This window comes from Primulina huaijiensis, chromosome 7, assembly GCF_012295235.1.
Source record: "Primulina huaijiensis isolate GDHJ02 chromosome 7, ASM1229523v2, whole genome shotgun sequence".
Lineage (NCBI taxonomy): Eukaryota > Viridiplantae > Streptophyta > Magnoliopsida > Lamiales > Gesneriaceae > Primulina > Primulina huaijiensis.
This window is the reverse complement of record NC_133312.1, coordinates 21,905,474-21,919,793: the sequence shown is the minus strand read 5'-3', so window position 1 is coordinate 21,919,793 and position 14,320 is coordinate 21,905,474. Positions and strand designations below refer to the sequence as shown.

The 14,320-nt window shown below is 33.7% G+C and overlaps 3 protein-coding genes across 5 annotated transcripts; all 3 read right to left on the bottom strand.

The window, feature by feature from the left end:
* Positions 1 to 68: 68 nt before the first annotated feature.
* Positions 69 to 7,520, bottom strand: LOC140980594 (cullin-3A-like). 3 transcript variants are annotated; one of them, XM_073446515.1, is made up of 3 exons: positions 7,004 to 7,520; positions 549 to 2,606; positions 69 to 210 (listed from the first exon to the last, which is right to left on the bottom strand). In XM_073446515.1, exons 1-2 carry the CDS (start codon positions 7,165 to 7,167, stop codon positions 566 to 568), a joined length of 2,205 nt encoding a protein of 734 aa, XP_073302616.1. In that variant the 5' UTR covers positions 7,168 to 7,520; the 3' UTR covers positions 69 to 210; positions 549 to 565. The 3 variants fall into 3 exon arrangements, with proteins under 3 accessions (XP_073302616.1, XP_073302615.1, XP_073302617.1); XM_073446514.1 differs by lacking the exon at positions 69 to 210 and having other exon boundaries at positions 427 to 2,606; XM_073446516.1 differs by lacking the exon at positions 69 to 210 and having other exon boundaries at positions 427 to 2,556.
* A 2,106-nt stretch (positions 7,521 to 9,626) lies between these two features.
* LOC140981536 (probable glutathione S-transferase) lies at positions 9,627 to 10,662 on the bottom strand. The gene is made up of 2 exons (XM_073447971.1): positions 10,265 to 10,662; positions 9,627 to 10,126 (listed from the first exon to the last, which is right to left on the bottom strand). Exons 1-2 carry the CDS (start codon positions 10,574 to 10,576, stop codon positions 9,770 to 9,772), a joined length of 669 nt encoding a protein of 222 aa, XP_073304072.1. The 5' UTR covers positions 10,577 to 10,662; the 3' UTR covers positions 9,627 to 9,769.
* Positions 10,663 to 12,386: 1,724 nt separating this feature from the next.
* On the bottom strand, positions 12,387 to 13,513 carry LOC140981518 (probable glutathione S-transferase). Its single transcript, XM_073447940.1, has 2 exons — positions 13,077 to 13,513; positions 12,387 to 12,986 (listed from the first exon to the last, which is right to left on the bottom strand). Exons 1-2 carry the CDS (start codon positions 13,386 to 13,388, stop codon positions 12,636 to 12,638), a joined length of 663 nt encoding a protein of 220 aa, XP_073304041.1. The 5' UTR covers positions 13,389 to 13,513; the 3' UTR covers positions 12,387 to 12,635.
* Between the last annotated feature and the right edge of the window lie 807 nt (positions 13,514 to 14,320).

Here is a 14,320-nt window from a genome sequence, read left to right as displayed (position 1 = left end):
GTCTTACCCCGAGTTTTGAATGTGTAAAGGAAGTGGGAGATGACTTTGATTTTGTAATAACCATTATCGACTAATTAGTATTTACCATTTCACTTCTGCTACTTTGGTCAAATATATTTACAGCATTTCTAAGGTCACTCCATTCTAGCACCATTTGATGGTGGGCACCAACATGGCTCTCGATCTTTTTCCTCCAAGAGGAAGCCACCCCTGCGCCAGGAGTTACTTCAAATATCAGTTAAATTTAAAGTATATTTTCGCATTATTTTAATTTGTATAAATAGGTGTAATATAGCACTAATAAATTTATATATTATAATATTAGAAATTTAAGTATATCAATTAATTTATATTCAAATGCAAGAATTCTTGAAAATAAAATAATAAGAACCAAAGTAACTCAAAACTACTTTTTGCAAAATAAGGTATCAACAAAGCTGACAGCAATTGAAATTAACTCAAAAACAAATGTATTCTGCGGAAATAAACAATGAGAAATAGGGGGAAAAACTGTAAATATAAGTTACAATTCCACAGTACAAAATAACCTGGAAAACACCCTTCCTCAGGCGAGATACCGGTACAATCGTCTATCCACAGTATCCCTCTCAAGAAAATCCCGCTCGATAAGGGACTCAATCCGTTTCTTGATCTCCCCAGGATTAGCAAGAAACCGCGATTGCAGTTGTTTTGTAACCTCGGCTATGATATTATTGTGATCTAAAACCCTTCTTGCTTTCATAATTCTCACTATTGCAGCCTCAATCTGTGGTTTTCTGTCCTCTTCAACCCTCTGTCGAGTCTCTTGTTTTTCAGGCTCGGATTCCTTTTGTGCTACCACGGTTCCAATCTTCACCTTACGAAGCTTGCTAGAAAACTTGTCATTAACAGAAAATACATCGTCTTCTCCTATATCCCTGCTCATGGGATCTTTCCGAAAGACGTTTTTACCTTTCACACAAGCTAAGGACTGGAGGCATCTTTTCAAATCAGAAGAGGAAATCTCAGTTGCCTGCTCAATCTCTCTATATGTAAGAGTATCAGCATTGTTAAACAGCATTAGAACACACATTTGATAAGTCGAAACGTTCAGCTCATATTTCTGGCCATTTCCAAAGGTTGCTCTGAGATCAGCAGTGCCCATATTAGTTTGCCAGGATAATCTCCGGCCAGTATGGGTTCCGAGGTAATATGCCCGAAATTTCTCACACAAAGCCAACATTTCAGCTGGTAGGTTGCAGGTAATGCTGGATTGGGTGGGCCATGATCCAGTAGTCAAAACCTGGACCACCAGTGTAGGGCTGTTCCCTAACTCAGAACCGCAGGCTGTGTAGAACCCTTGCATTGTGTCTTGAGATGTCTTCATGTCTGTGAACATCCCTTCTAATTTCGAAGTAAACTGATAGCCACATTCAGTCTTCAGTTTAACAATCAAACTTCTCTCAGCATCATCAGATACTGTTTTCCCCGATAAGAGACGCTTTGCCAGATGTTGTTTGTAGTATTTCTCAAACACATCTTTTTCCTGGAGGTAGCGGAACAGCATCATCACCTTGTCAAGAATAATCTCGATGTCCTCCTCTTTCACTCCCTTCAGTCCTTTACGGAGTTTATCATCGACAAACAATGAAATATACTCAGGAGAACGGGGATTCAAGTTGATAAAATATTCAAAAGAAGAACTCAAGGCATTTTGGAAGGTCTTGTCATTGCCAAAGGCCATGCTTATGATCTTATCATACTTGTCCCTTTTCTCAAGGAGTAAGTCAACAAAATCAACTGGATTCTTTGATTTCTCAGGGTCGCTGACAAGTTGTTTGCCAGTGTCTCTAATGTGAGATGTCATTACATCTCTAATTGTAGAGAGACCATTGTTAACTCGACGAAATAAGCTGTACATCCTTCCCAAGTCCTCAAACTTATTATCACAAAGCATATTTACTAAACCTGAATTTTCCATGTGAACTAGTCTAAGCATGTGATTGGCAATCATCTCTTTCTCTACAACATTAGTGATTTGGGCTTCACTATTTGCGTCCAAGTAGTGGGATACCCTCTCAATTTCTTCATTTAAACGCCTTTCAGCTTTCTTTAGGTAGTCCCCGCAATCACTGCACTCGATAAACTCCTGAGATTCTGCTCTGTAGAAATCAGCTGAAACTTCAAGAAATGGTTTCTCAAAATCTTCTTGGTAGACTGAAGGTCCCAAATCCATAAGCATTTTGATTATGTTTCTCATAAGTCCTCTGTTGATAACTTCACCTGTGCGTTCCCTGAATATTAATTCAAGAAGTTTGTTCAAAAGCCTCGTTCTTATTTTACTTGAGTGAATTACATTGTCTCTCCAAATGTTGAGTCCTAGTTCATGAACAGAAGTTCTCTGGGTATTAGGGATGAAAGTTCTATCCATGTACATCAATATATCCCGAATCATCTGCAGTGCTTTATTATGATCACTCCATTTTGTATTAAGTTCCTCCAGGAATGATCCACCCTGGGCAGCCTCGATACATTTGGACATCGTTTGAAGATGGAATGTCATTGTTGACACGAGTCCTGAATAAAGAAAATCCCCAAATTTATGCAATACCATATTGTAAGCATTTCTGCATTAAAAAAAAATAAGTGAGATAACAGCTCATTTTTAGGTACAGAAAAGAATTGAACACATGTAGGAAACGAAAATGAAAGGAATAAGTCTAAAAATAAGCCAAACCTGATTTTTTATTTTCTAATTCTTTTAGTAACAATATCCACCCATGAAACGACAATTTCCTCTTTTCGACATTTATTAAGTTTATATATCTCTGATTTCTACAGTACCATCTCATCCAAAGATAAATTGTAAGTCAGGTAGTGTACTTGCTGAATTTCAGCAAAAACCTCAATTTCCTTTATTCTACATGTCATATTTGTGCTGTTCCAGAAAAAGGGAACACAAATGTGATATCCGGCTAGGAGAAAAAACTAGAAGCCCAACTCTCAAGTACATTAGGAATGATTGAGTTCAAATTGGCAGAGTGGCAATTTGAACAAGTAAATAACAACCACAGTTTACATATTTCTCCAAATTCCTCAACTACATCAGGTGAATCATATAAATCTCAGAACCGACGACACCCAATCTTATGTGAAAACAACCGCACATACTCCTCACTTTTGTTACCTATAGGCTGCAACAGTCTACCCATGTGAGGGCCCAAAAATTCTCAATATGAACTAAATCGATTTATCACTTGGATGGGACGTTAATACTTTAAATCTAACTATTGAGCAATCGGTAAAATGCTCGGAAATTTCGAAGTGTTGAGAATTCGGGAGCTCATCAAATGCATAATCGAGAAGTCAGGAAGTCAACATGCATGCAAGGTCTATTTCCTAATGAAAAAATAATTTAAGAGCCATACGAGCCCAATACTATTTGAAGTAGAGGAATCAAAAAAATAGCAGCGGCGAACAGCACAGACAAGAAACTGATCAGAATAGGTAAGCAAATTCAAGTTAAATAAGAATTCTGCAAGTTAAGAAATTCTTGAATTTTGATGCCTCTGAATCCGTAAATACAGGATTTTATTCTAATCAAAATAGGATTTCAATCACAATCAAAATAGGATTTCGTTCCAAATTAACACTAGATTCTACAACTCTATTTTTAACTAGATATTATGTTACATGAATTTGAAATGACAATCCTATTGGTTGTATATCAAATTCATCTCAACTACCATTACATTTAACTACACTAATAAATGATGTATTTAAAATTCATCAAAACAACCAAATAGATTTTAAATCATGGATTTGTTTCAAACACCTTCATCCAAATGAATCCTTGGATTATGCGTCTATAATAGGATCCTAGGTTGAACTAAAATCATATCGGTCTTGTAATTCACTGGTATGCAGTTCACAAGCAAGGAAAACAAATTTGATAAATGACTCATGTAACATGCATGTCAGTATGATTGACAAAATCTGTTTCAGTAATCAATTAAGAAAGCAAGTTCAACTTAAATAAGAAACCCACATATTAGGAAATTTTTCAATTTGCATAGCTTTAAAATTCCTAAAATACAGAATTCCTTTCTTATAGAAACCAAGTTAACGTCGAACTCTACATCTCGACCTGCATCTCCATTCCAACTTGATATAAGACTATACATTTATAAAATGAGGTTCTGCATTGAACTAACATCAGTCATATAATTCAATTATAAGAAGTTCATTAGCTAGGAAGAACAAAGTGCCAAGGATTTCATGCCCAGTATAGAAAAGAGATAGTTAAGTTCACAACAATAAATTAAGAATGATATCACCCTAGCAACCTTTTGTAAATGTTTTTATGCAAATGTTTGAATCCCCAGTAGTAATATTTTGAAAATTTGTGTTTTTAACGACTACAGCCACAGAATGAAAGGTGTGTATTGGCACATAAACACTTGACAAATAGTTTTAATCTTATTTTGAATAAAGTTATAAATTTGACTGTTTTTGTGAATACAAAACTTGCAAGGCTCTCCACTACTAGGTAAGTTGAGCAGGTGATTAAGGATGTCCTAACCCAACGGCCAGTTAATGACTGTTGTAGACCTGGAACGGAGGAGTTAGTTCCGTCATGTGTAATTGGTTGACAGCAAGGTAAAACATATGCATAATTGTGATCCATTGAAAAGGAGTCAATAATTAATATTATGCTATCAACGAGTATGACTAGGATAAGTAACCATGATGCAACCATTTGTTGATAAGTTAAATATTCAGGTGTTACAATCATTAGTACCGCATATGCTCTATTTCTATTTGAATCAAGTTAGATTCGGTTTAAATGTTTTTTTATTATTTCTCTCAGATTTTTCCCCTTAGATATGTATTATGTGTCTTTTCTTTCTGAAAAAGCTACTTCTATTTGATACTTGTGATGCCTGAAATATGCACTAATTGTTAAGGTAAGCTATCAGTAGGACTTGACCAGGTGGAAAATAAATAGGCACTCAAAACAAGTAAATGTTCCAGCATCAATAACCAACTCCTTGTCAATCTTGATTCCTTTCAATCTGAACAATAATTCAATCGATTCAATTCTAACAAGTAGGAAGCAAGGGAGATAGAACCGTTGTATAAATTTGATCAGTATACTGCCTGAGAAGCTTATGAAAGGAACAAAATCCCTGTATAAAGTGTTCGTAGGACATGTGGTTGCTCAAAATGGTTTAAGCAAGCACCTCCCCGACTATGGTGATACATGTAAAATGTTTAATAAATTTAACCTCAGATTTCTACATGATGTATTTTGGGTCCGAATTTATAAAGTTCCTTTTTTAACAGCAATCTGTGTAGACATTCTTAGGGGATATTCTCAGTCTTCTCTGTTCATCTGCCTATCTACTTTCCATATGGTGGGTAATCTACTCGATAATCAGACTCTCCTTTAATTGTCCTGATGAAAAGTTCTGTTAAACATAATAATTATGCCAACAGGGGCGAAATCGTGTTTTAAAATGCCAAATAAATTATAGTGTTTGTTTTTATTTTGGAGGATAAAAAATAAATTCCTAAAATGAAAACAAAGAACACCTAAGAATCTCACTAAATCAAGCACGGAACGGTTTTAATGATATTGGCAGATCATATGAACAAAGGGCCACATTTGGTACTCACATCATACAAATCTAACAAACATAAAGCGGGGTATCATATTTTACAATAAGATAAACACGACAAAAGAACAAAACAAAAATTCAAGATCATTATTCCCCAGTCATTTAAGACGCCATGAGAATCAAGATAATATACCTGCTCAGAAAAAAGATGGGTAAACACTATTTTTAATAAATTTATGCTACTAGGAGACACATGGCTGAAAGAAGAACTAACTCTCAAAATTTCAAATAAACACACTTACTAAGTCGATTTCTTTTATCAGAAACGAAATTCAGTAAAGTGCACATATACACAATGAGGGATGCTGTCAATCTTCAAAATTATAGTTCGATAACCCAATTAGAAGATGTAGTCTGAACACAAACAAGTTACACAATTATAAGTCAATTTGTATTCCCTCAAAGATCCGTTGTTACATTCTTTTCATAGCTCCATGTTTTTTCCATTATCACCAAATTCCATGTTCCAATTTTTTCCCCTTTCCATGTTGTTCCAAATTCATTCAATATCCTATAACATATAGATGATTTCAATTTGACTGATACGAAAATGTGATATCTAGATTTGCATTTCTCGAAAAGAACATACCAACTAGGAGGACCCATCAGGTCACATTTTTTTCATTGTGGTCTGGTCATCACTCAGATAAGCGCCAAAATCCAAGTAAACACTCGCAACTTGATATGAACTAAGGTTTTATGAATTTGGGAATAGAGTTTATAAAATTGACTAGGTCTGGTCATCACGCAGATAAGGAAAAAGGGTATGTGCATTGTTCTCACTGTAAGACGAACTCCCTATCAATCAACTACCTACATAGTAACAACGGACTTTACTGCCTCCTCTTTTGATGAGGTAAACCCCCTTCGAAACTGAATGGGTTTTTTTTAACAGGCAATGGGGTGTTATGTAAGCAGATAAGTAGCATACTTTTCTATTAAGCAATATGTGAGTGCAAATCAACCAAAAAAAAATCCTGGTGATTATAGGTAACAGCATTAAAATCTTAAAAATTCAAAGCACATGACCGTGATTCAGCTCGCAAACACATAATCATTTCAGTTGAGAGGCAATCAGATACAAAAAGATTTCATTGTGAGACCGTACCCCAAAAAAAGTTTTAAAAACAAACACAAAAAGTTTCAACAGCAAGCCCAAACTTCAATATGAAGAAATAACAATATCGCACTGCAGGTAAAATAAAATTATAAATCTCATAGCGACTAGGTGCTGTTGTAGAAAACGGATTAGAAAACATTAAAGCCGAATCAAACCCAATACAGACTTCAAATGACAAATTAATTGGAAAAAGATAATCAAAAAGATATCAATCCAAATAAACCTGTATAATTCTTCAAAGCTGAGTCCACTGGCGTTATGGTTATAAATTTCATTAATCGCGTGCTCTAAAATCTTCCAAGTCTTTTCTGCATACTTCGGATCTACAACCACCTTATGCTTAAACGCTTCAATCTGAAAATTCCTCTTCTTCTGCCCACTGCTCATCCTTTTGGTTTTTTCCCTTTTTCCGCTAAAAAATAATGTTTTTTTCTAAAAAAAAAAAACAGAAATTCAAATTCTCGAAACCCGAAATGAAGAACCAATCCACAAGCCAGATGTTGCAGGAAAAAATGAAAAATTAATAATTTCTGCTCAATTTTCAGCAGTTCTCGAAGAAGAATCCCGGTTTGAAATGGAGAAGGGAAATCTAGGAGAAGATTAAGCTGTACGTCAAGCTAATCCACCGCAACAAGATTTGGTTTTTGATAGAGAAAAGCAAAGTAAATGTTGGATTGTGGTTTGATGCAATGTTTTAGAGGGTTTTGCGGTTTTGTTCGGACAACATTGCTTTGTTTCGAATATTTTCCTAAATATGAATAAATAATAATAAAGGAAAATAAATTTATTGCAAATATATTAATTAAGAAATGAAATGCGTATAAGGATGAAGTTTGAATAATCATATGATAAAGATTAAATCGGATATATTTTTAATATCAAATTAAATACTTTCAATTTTAAAAATGTTAAGCTAAGCTCTACTATGATATAATAATAAAATATTTGAAAAAAAAAATCGGTTGAGCTAAAAGTAATAAAAATGTTTAAAGAGATAAATAGTAGTTATTAGAAAATAAATAAAAATTGTTATGTTCGGTTATTCAATGTGAGATTATATTTTATATTTTGTAAGGATTCAAATATCATTATCATTATAAAAAAAAATATCAATTCATAGCAGGCTTTATTCTATTAATTTGGACCCCCTAACTAAATTCATTGACACAAAAACTCTCTTGAGACGGTATTACAGGTCTGTTTTGTGATATGTATATTCCATTTAGATCATCCATAAAAAAATTATTATTTTCTATGCCAAAAATATTATTTTTTACTTTAAATGTAGGCATGTTGACCGAGAACGTCTCACAAAAGATCTCTTATTCATTTCTTGATTAATGTTCTTATCTCAAGAAGAATGACTATTAAAAAAATCTTAAGAAAACAAAATGACATGAGACCGTCTCACGGATCTTAATATGTGAGACGGGTCAACCTTATCCATATTCACAATAAAAAGTAATACTCTTAGCATAAAAAGTAATACTTTTTCATGGATGACCCAAATAAGATACCCGTCTCACAAATACGACCCGTGAGACCGTCTCACACAAGTTTTTGCCAAACAAAATTGTCATATAACTCACAAGTTTTTCATTTTTACTTAGGTTGTCGATCAATTTATCGTATTGGTTTACTAATTTGCATTTTTTATTATACTATTTTTCATTGAAATGCAAACGTGACACCATAAATAATAACGTGATACCAGAAAAATATTGATATGACAACAAAAATTGCTAACATGTCTCATATCACGCCAACACTTCGTTGAAAATTGACTAAATTTGAAAAATGTAAGTTAATGGACTAAGACTGTAAATTAACTGCTCACAAAAAATGAAAAACTTCATATTACATAACCAAAAATAGATTTATCCTCTATAGCCTAGTTTCAAGTCCCACATAATTAGTAATCCCTTGATAATTTATCTATCATATCTATTGTTTATTTTTTCATATTATTTATTAATCTACTAATTATTTATCTTACATCAATCAAATTATTAATTATTTATCTTACATTAATCAAATCATTGAATCTAAATTATGATATTTTCATTAATAAATAATATTATTAGTACTTTATTGATTATTCGAAAGAGAAAATAGTAATTTATAATCTTATCTCAAATTTAATCAATCAAATTGAATAAACTATTATTTATCAATTAATACAATCAAATAATATGTAAACTATCAAATAATATTTTAAATATCATTTTTATTTATTTTTTTATTGTATTAGAATATTAATCTACATATTATTATCTCATCTTTAACTTCAAACGGTGTCTTAAATATTTGGTCAAAAAAATTTCTATAACTTCCTCTATCTCAAAGCAAAAAGATAGTATAGGTGTCCATGACTTATAGATGATATTAAGATCCTAAATTTAAAATAGAGTCTCATGTTTAAAACAAAACTATAACAAACTCCTCCCCAAAACTCAAAAAAAAAAATAAAAATAAAAATTTGTTGGTAAGTGGTCACCCAGTTTCAATGAAATAGCTGATGTATTTTTATAAACATAAAAACTCATGTGAAACAGTTTAGCAAGTCAATTTTATGAGACAAATTAATATTTTATTTGGATCACTCATAAAAAATATTACTTTTTATTGTAAATATGAGAAAAGATAGATGCGTTACTATTTGTCAACATCATAGATTGAGAGAAAGATAAAACAAACTTCGAGCTGAGAATTAACTGGAGTCAGCTAACCAACAGACGGCCAGCCAATTAATGGGATCGACTGAGAACCAAAGATAACAAGGATTTTCTGGTGTTTAAGAAGTTTGAACAAAATTTATTTCATAATCAAGACTAAAAATTTATTTCATAACCAAGACAAACAAACACATCCTGTCATTCAAATGGACTTAAATATGTGAGGGAAACAAAGCTAACACATAGGACTCTTTATTTTTTTCTAGAACAAAACCCTCAAACATATTCCCACGGCAAAATAAGCTAGATGGCTCTCATTTGGCCGCGGCACTGGTCTTGAGAAATCGAGCTCCGAAATACTCGGCCAGTTTCTCCCGATCAGGCAGATGTTCTTTAACAAAGCTCGAGTTGAGGTACTCGTCCATCCATGCACACAAATTCGGGAACTTGTCGTTTGTTATGAGTTTGAGTCCCACCAATTCAGCGAAAATCATAGACCAATAGGCAATAAAGTTGGCAGCAATATCTACAAGCCCGATGCTATCATCACCGAAGAATTTCTTGCCTTTGAGATCATTGTCAAGAAATTTCAGCAATTCTTCCGCTTCTTCCTTGGCTTTCACTTGCTCCTCCCCTGCACTCCAACAAGCCGTCCACATTGCTGGCAAGCACTGAAACAAGAAATGTTTTGCCAGTTTACATCAGTTAGCTTGCATGAGTTGCATCAAGTAAAGGAACTCCTGAAAATTTTGATTCATGATACATATAGAAGCAATAAGATTAAAAATAAAAAGAATACGTACACCTACCTTTTCATCAATAAATTTAGCCCAGAAACGCGCTATGGCCCTGTCATAAGGATTTTTCGGCAAGATGGATGGGCCGTTTTCCCATGTCTCGTCTATATATTCAAGAATCACCAATGACTCGGCGACTGGCTTACCATTGTGTAGCAGCACAGGAACTTTCTTGTGGACCGGATTGTATTGGAGAAGCAAAGGGGACTTATTAGTAAGATCTTCTTCTATGTATTCGTATACGACTCCTTTCAGTTTGAGCGCCATCTCGACTCTGCGGCTGAATGGGCTTCCCCAGGCACCAAATACTTTCACTTCCGCCATTATAATTCTTGGATTTCTTGATGATCTAATTTCTGTGTAGTTTGCTCTTGTTGAGAGCTCTTTCTTATAGGGAAATTTGACTTGTCGGCTAAGAAAAGTGCGAACAAAAAAATTGAATAACTTCTTGTAGGAGCGGTGGTTGTTGTAGACCTTGAGAATGGAGAGATATAAAGGAGCTTTATAAGCTGACGTGTGGCATGAGCTCAGCGCCATGCAGAGTGGGGGTACCTTTGAACTCGTCTTGAAGAAAGGGAAACCGTACACTTCTAGGAAGTTTCGAGAAGGTTCCAGGATTTATTACAAGAAATAAGACCGATATAAGTTTCACAATAACTCATGGATTTCTGTTTCAAAACATAATTACTAATGGATTACAATTACTTAGTATTTATTTTTCAAAAAAATTGCTATTTATAGATTTTTGGTCTTCTGATTCCCCAAATTTGGTTTTAATTTGATTTTATTTTTGCACGTTTATGTTGATTCTGCCATAGTGCTAACACGATGATGCTACATTGAAGTTATGTCCTTTCCAGTTTCTTAACCTATTGAATGATTTTATCTTATGTTATATATTGTTTTCCCAAAAAGATTGAGTTTACTGCAAAGACTCGAAAATAACGAAGGATGAAACAATTTATATATGGTTGATAAAAGAATAATGAAAATCAGTTATCTGATTTTTAGGTCTTTTGGCAAGGCTTTGGAAGGTGCTGTCCAAGTCGACTTAGCTAAACTAAAGAAAAGATATAGTAAAATCTCTTAGTAAAGAGGGAAAAAAAAGCGTCTTTAGCAGCAATTGGTGAAGTATTTTAACCACTTTCACTCTCTTTATCATATATATGTCAATCAACGAACTTCAACCTATCTAAAACAGAAGAACTTACTTGGGTTTGAAGTAATTAGCTAACTTGAATTATTTATCAAGATCGTCACCAATAATAATTTGTAGTTGACTTCCATGAACGAGACCTTTGATCAATTACAACTGTTTTTGAGCCTCAAGGAGAAGATATGTTTGTCAAAAGAATGTGGAAAATAGCCTGACAAAGGCTTCTTCTATATTTTGTTTCACCACAAAGAATTGTTTGATTCTTTTGTTTTCTTCATAAATTTCCTTATTATGGAACATAATATAGCAGATGTTCTTTAACAAAGCACGAGTCCACGTACTCGTCGATCCATGCACAACAAATTCAGGAACTTGTAGTTTGTTATGAGTTAGAGTCCTTCCAGTTCAGTGATAAGCATAAACCAATAGGCAATAAAATTTGCAGCGATATCGACCAGTCCTATGTTATCTCCCCCGAAGAATTTCTTGTCTTTTAGTTGGTTGTCAAGAAACTTAAGCACTTCTTCTGCTTCTTCCTAGCCTTTCACTTGCTCCTCCCCTGCAGTCCAACAAGACTTCCAAAATGCTGGCATGCACAGCAACAAAGCATTTAACCAGTTTACATCAGATATGTTTTTGAATTAATCGAATCAACCAAATCGTTTTTTTTGCTTTCGAAAACTAGAAGAACAACTAAACAAACATGCATACTAGTTATGTTGAGATTGATATGCTTTATATATTTAAAAACAAACTAGAAATGTGTGGATTCATGTGAGTGTGTGACAATATATTTGGCTCTCTGTGAACTGTTAGATATGGAGTAATCCCCCACTATAGCATCAAATGAACCATGTGAAGAACACGGTTGAATACATCAGCTAAGATTTTCGTCATACCTACAGCAAATGTTACGAACAGAAACCGATCAAACAAAAAAAAAAGGTGCGAACAGAAGAAATCAAGTAAAGCGATCAGTTTGAGAACAAAAAAAGAAAGAGACAGCACTTTAAATTCAGAAGAAAGTACTCGATACAACACGCTAAGATTATAGTGGACTTAAACATGTGAAACACACAGCCTGATTCGTGAAACTTGAGAAACACGATTTTTATCTTTTATACAAAACAAAAACCTCACACATTCCCACACGACAAAAATAAGAGACAATCCCAACTTCTTGCAAGGTTTCTAGTTTACTCCCATAACATAAACAACAGATGGCTCTCATGATTTAGCCGCACTGGCCTCCAGAAACCGACCCCTGATAACCTCAGTCAATTTATCCCGATCAGGCAGATGTTCCTTAAAGCTCGAGTTGAACTCGTCGATCCACGAACACAAATTCGGGAACTTGTCGTTGGTCATGAGTTCGACTCCCACCACTTCAATAATAATTCCAAACCAAAAGGCAATAAAATTGCCAGCAATATCGGCCAGCGTGAAGCTATCTCCCCCAAAGAATTTCTTGCCTTTTAGCTCGTTATCAAGAAGTTGTAATAACTCTTGTGCTTCTTCCTTGTCCTTCACGTGCTCCTTCCCTGGAATCCAACAAGCCTTCCACAATGTTGACACACACTAAAACAAAACAAATTAACCAGAAGGACCTCATGAGAACTTTGATTCATAAAGAAAAGAAGATTAAAAAAAAAGTAAATAAATGAGTACTTTCTCATCCAGGAATTTAGCCCAGAAACGCGCCATGGCTCTGTCATAAGGATTTTTCGGCATGATCGATGGCCCATGTTCCCAAGTGTCGTCAATATATTCAAGAATCACCAATGACTCCGTAATCGGCTTACCATTATGTAGCAGCACAGGAATTTTTTTGTAAACTGGATTATACTGAAGGAGCTGAGGGGACTTATTTCTTACATCTTCTTCTATGAATTCGTATTCCACTCCTTTCAGTTTCAGCGCCAATTCCACTCTATGGGTAAAGGGGCTTCCCCAGGCACCAAACACCTTGACTTCCGCCATTATAATTCTGGGATTTTTTGGCTTGAGTATTACTTTTTTCTGGTTTTATTGGGAGGAAATTTGACTTGTCCGCAACGGAAGTGTGAATAAAATTGAACTCCACGAATTTTTAATTATGAAATAATGTTATCTGGTCAAGTAACATAACAACGTAGCATTTACGCACGCGTTTCCCTTGTCTACTTCAATGATGAGCTAGCTATATCATATGGTCCAATCGTATATTAAATTGTATTGAAATTCATGGAATATGACATGAATTATGCAGTCAAACTGTGTATTAAATTATTACACAAATTCATGAACCATATTAATTAAGGACTGACTTTTTCGACAGGCGTATTTTTCATGAACAAGAAATATGAATGACCTGATAAATTTCACAAAACTTAGATTAAAATTAATTGGTAAATTTTTTTTCTTCATTTATTCCCATCAATATAATCATAACTTGAGATATATAGTCAAATAAGGGTCGACTAAAAACTAAATATTGTTAAAAATTAATATTTAAAATATGTATGTCGAATATTTGAATGTTGAATATTTGAATGTTGAAAATAAGAGTTGTAAATAATGAAAATTAGTGTGTGATGATGTAGGTAATGATGATTTTATTTTTGGATTATTTGTAAAAATTTTCTATAAATAGATCTCTCATTTGTGAAGAAAATCACAATTGAGTTGAGAGAAAAATATTATAAAGTGTGTAGTGTGATAATTTTAAGAGTTTGAGATTTTTACTTTTTACCATAAATTTTTTACTTTTTCACAACACGTTATCAGCACGAATCTCTAAAAGTCCTCCATATTTTTCCAAGCTCCAAAACAGAAGAAAAAGGTAACAAAAGTAATAATATTTATTTTATTGTTTATTTATTTATTGTTTATATATTTACTATATAATATAATGTTATTACAAATAATAAAAA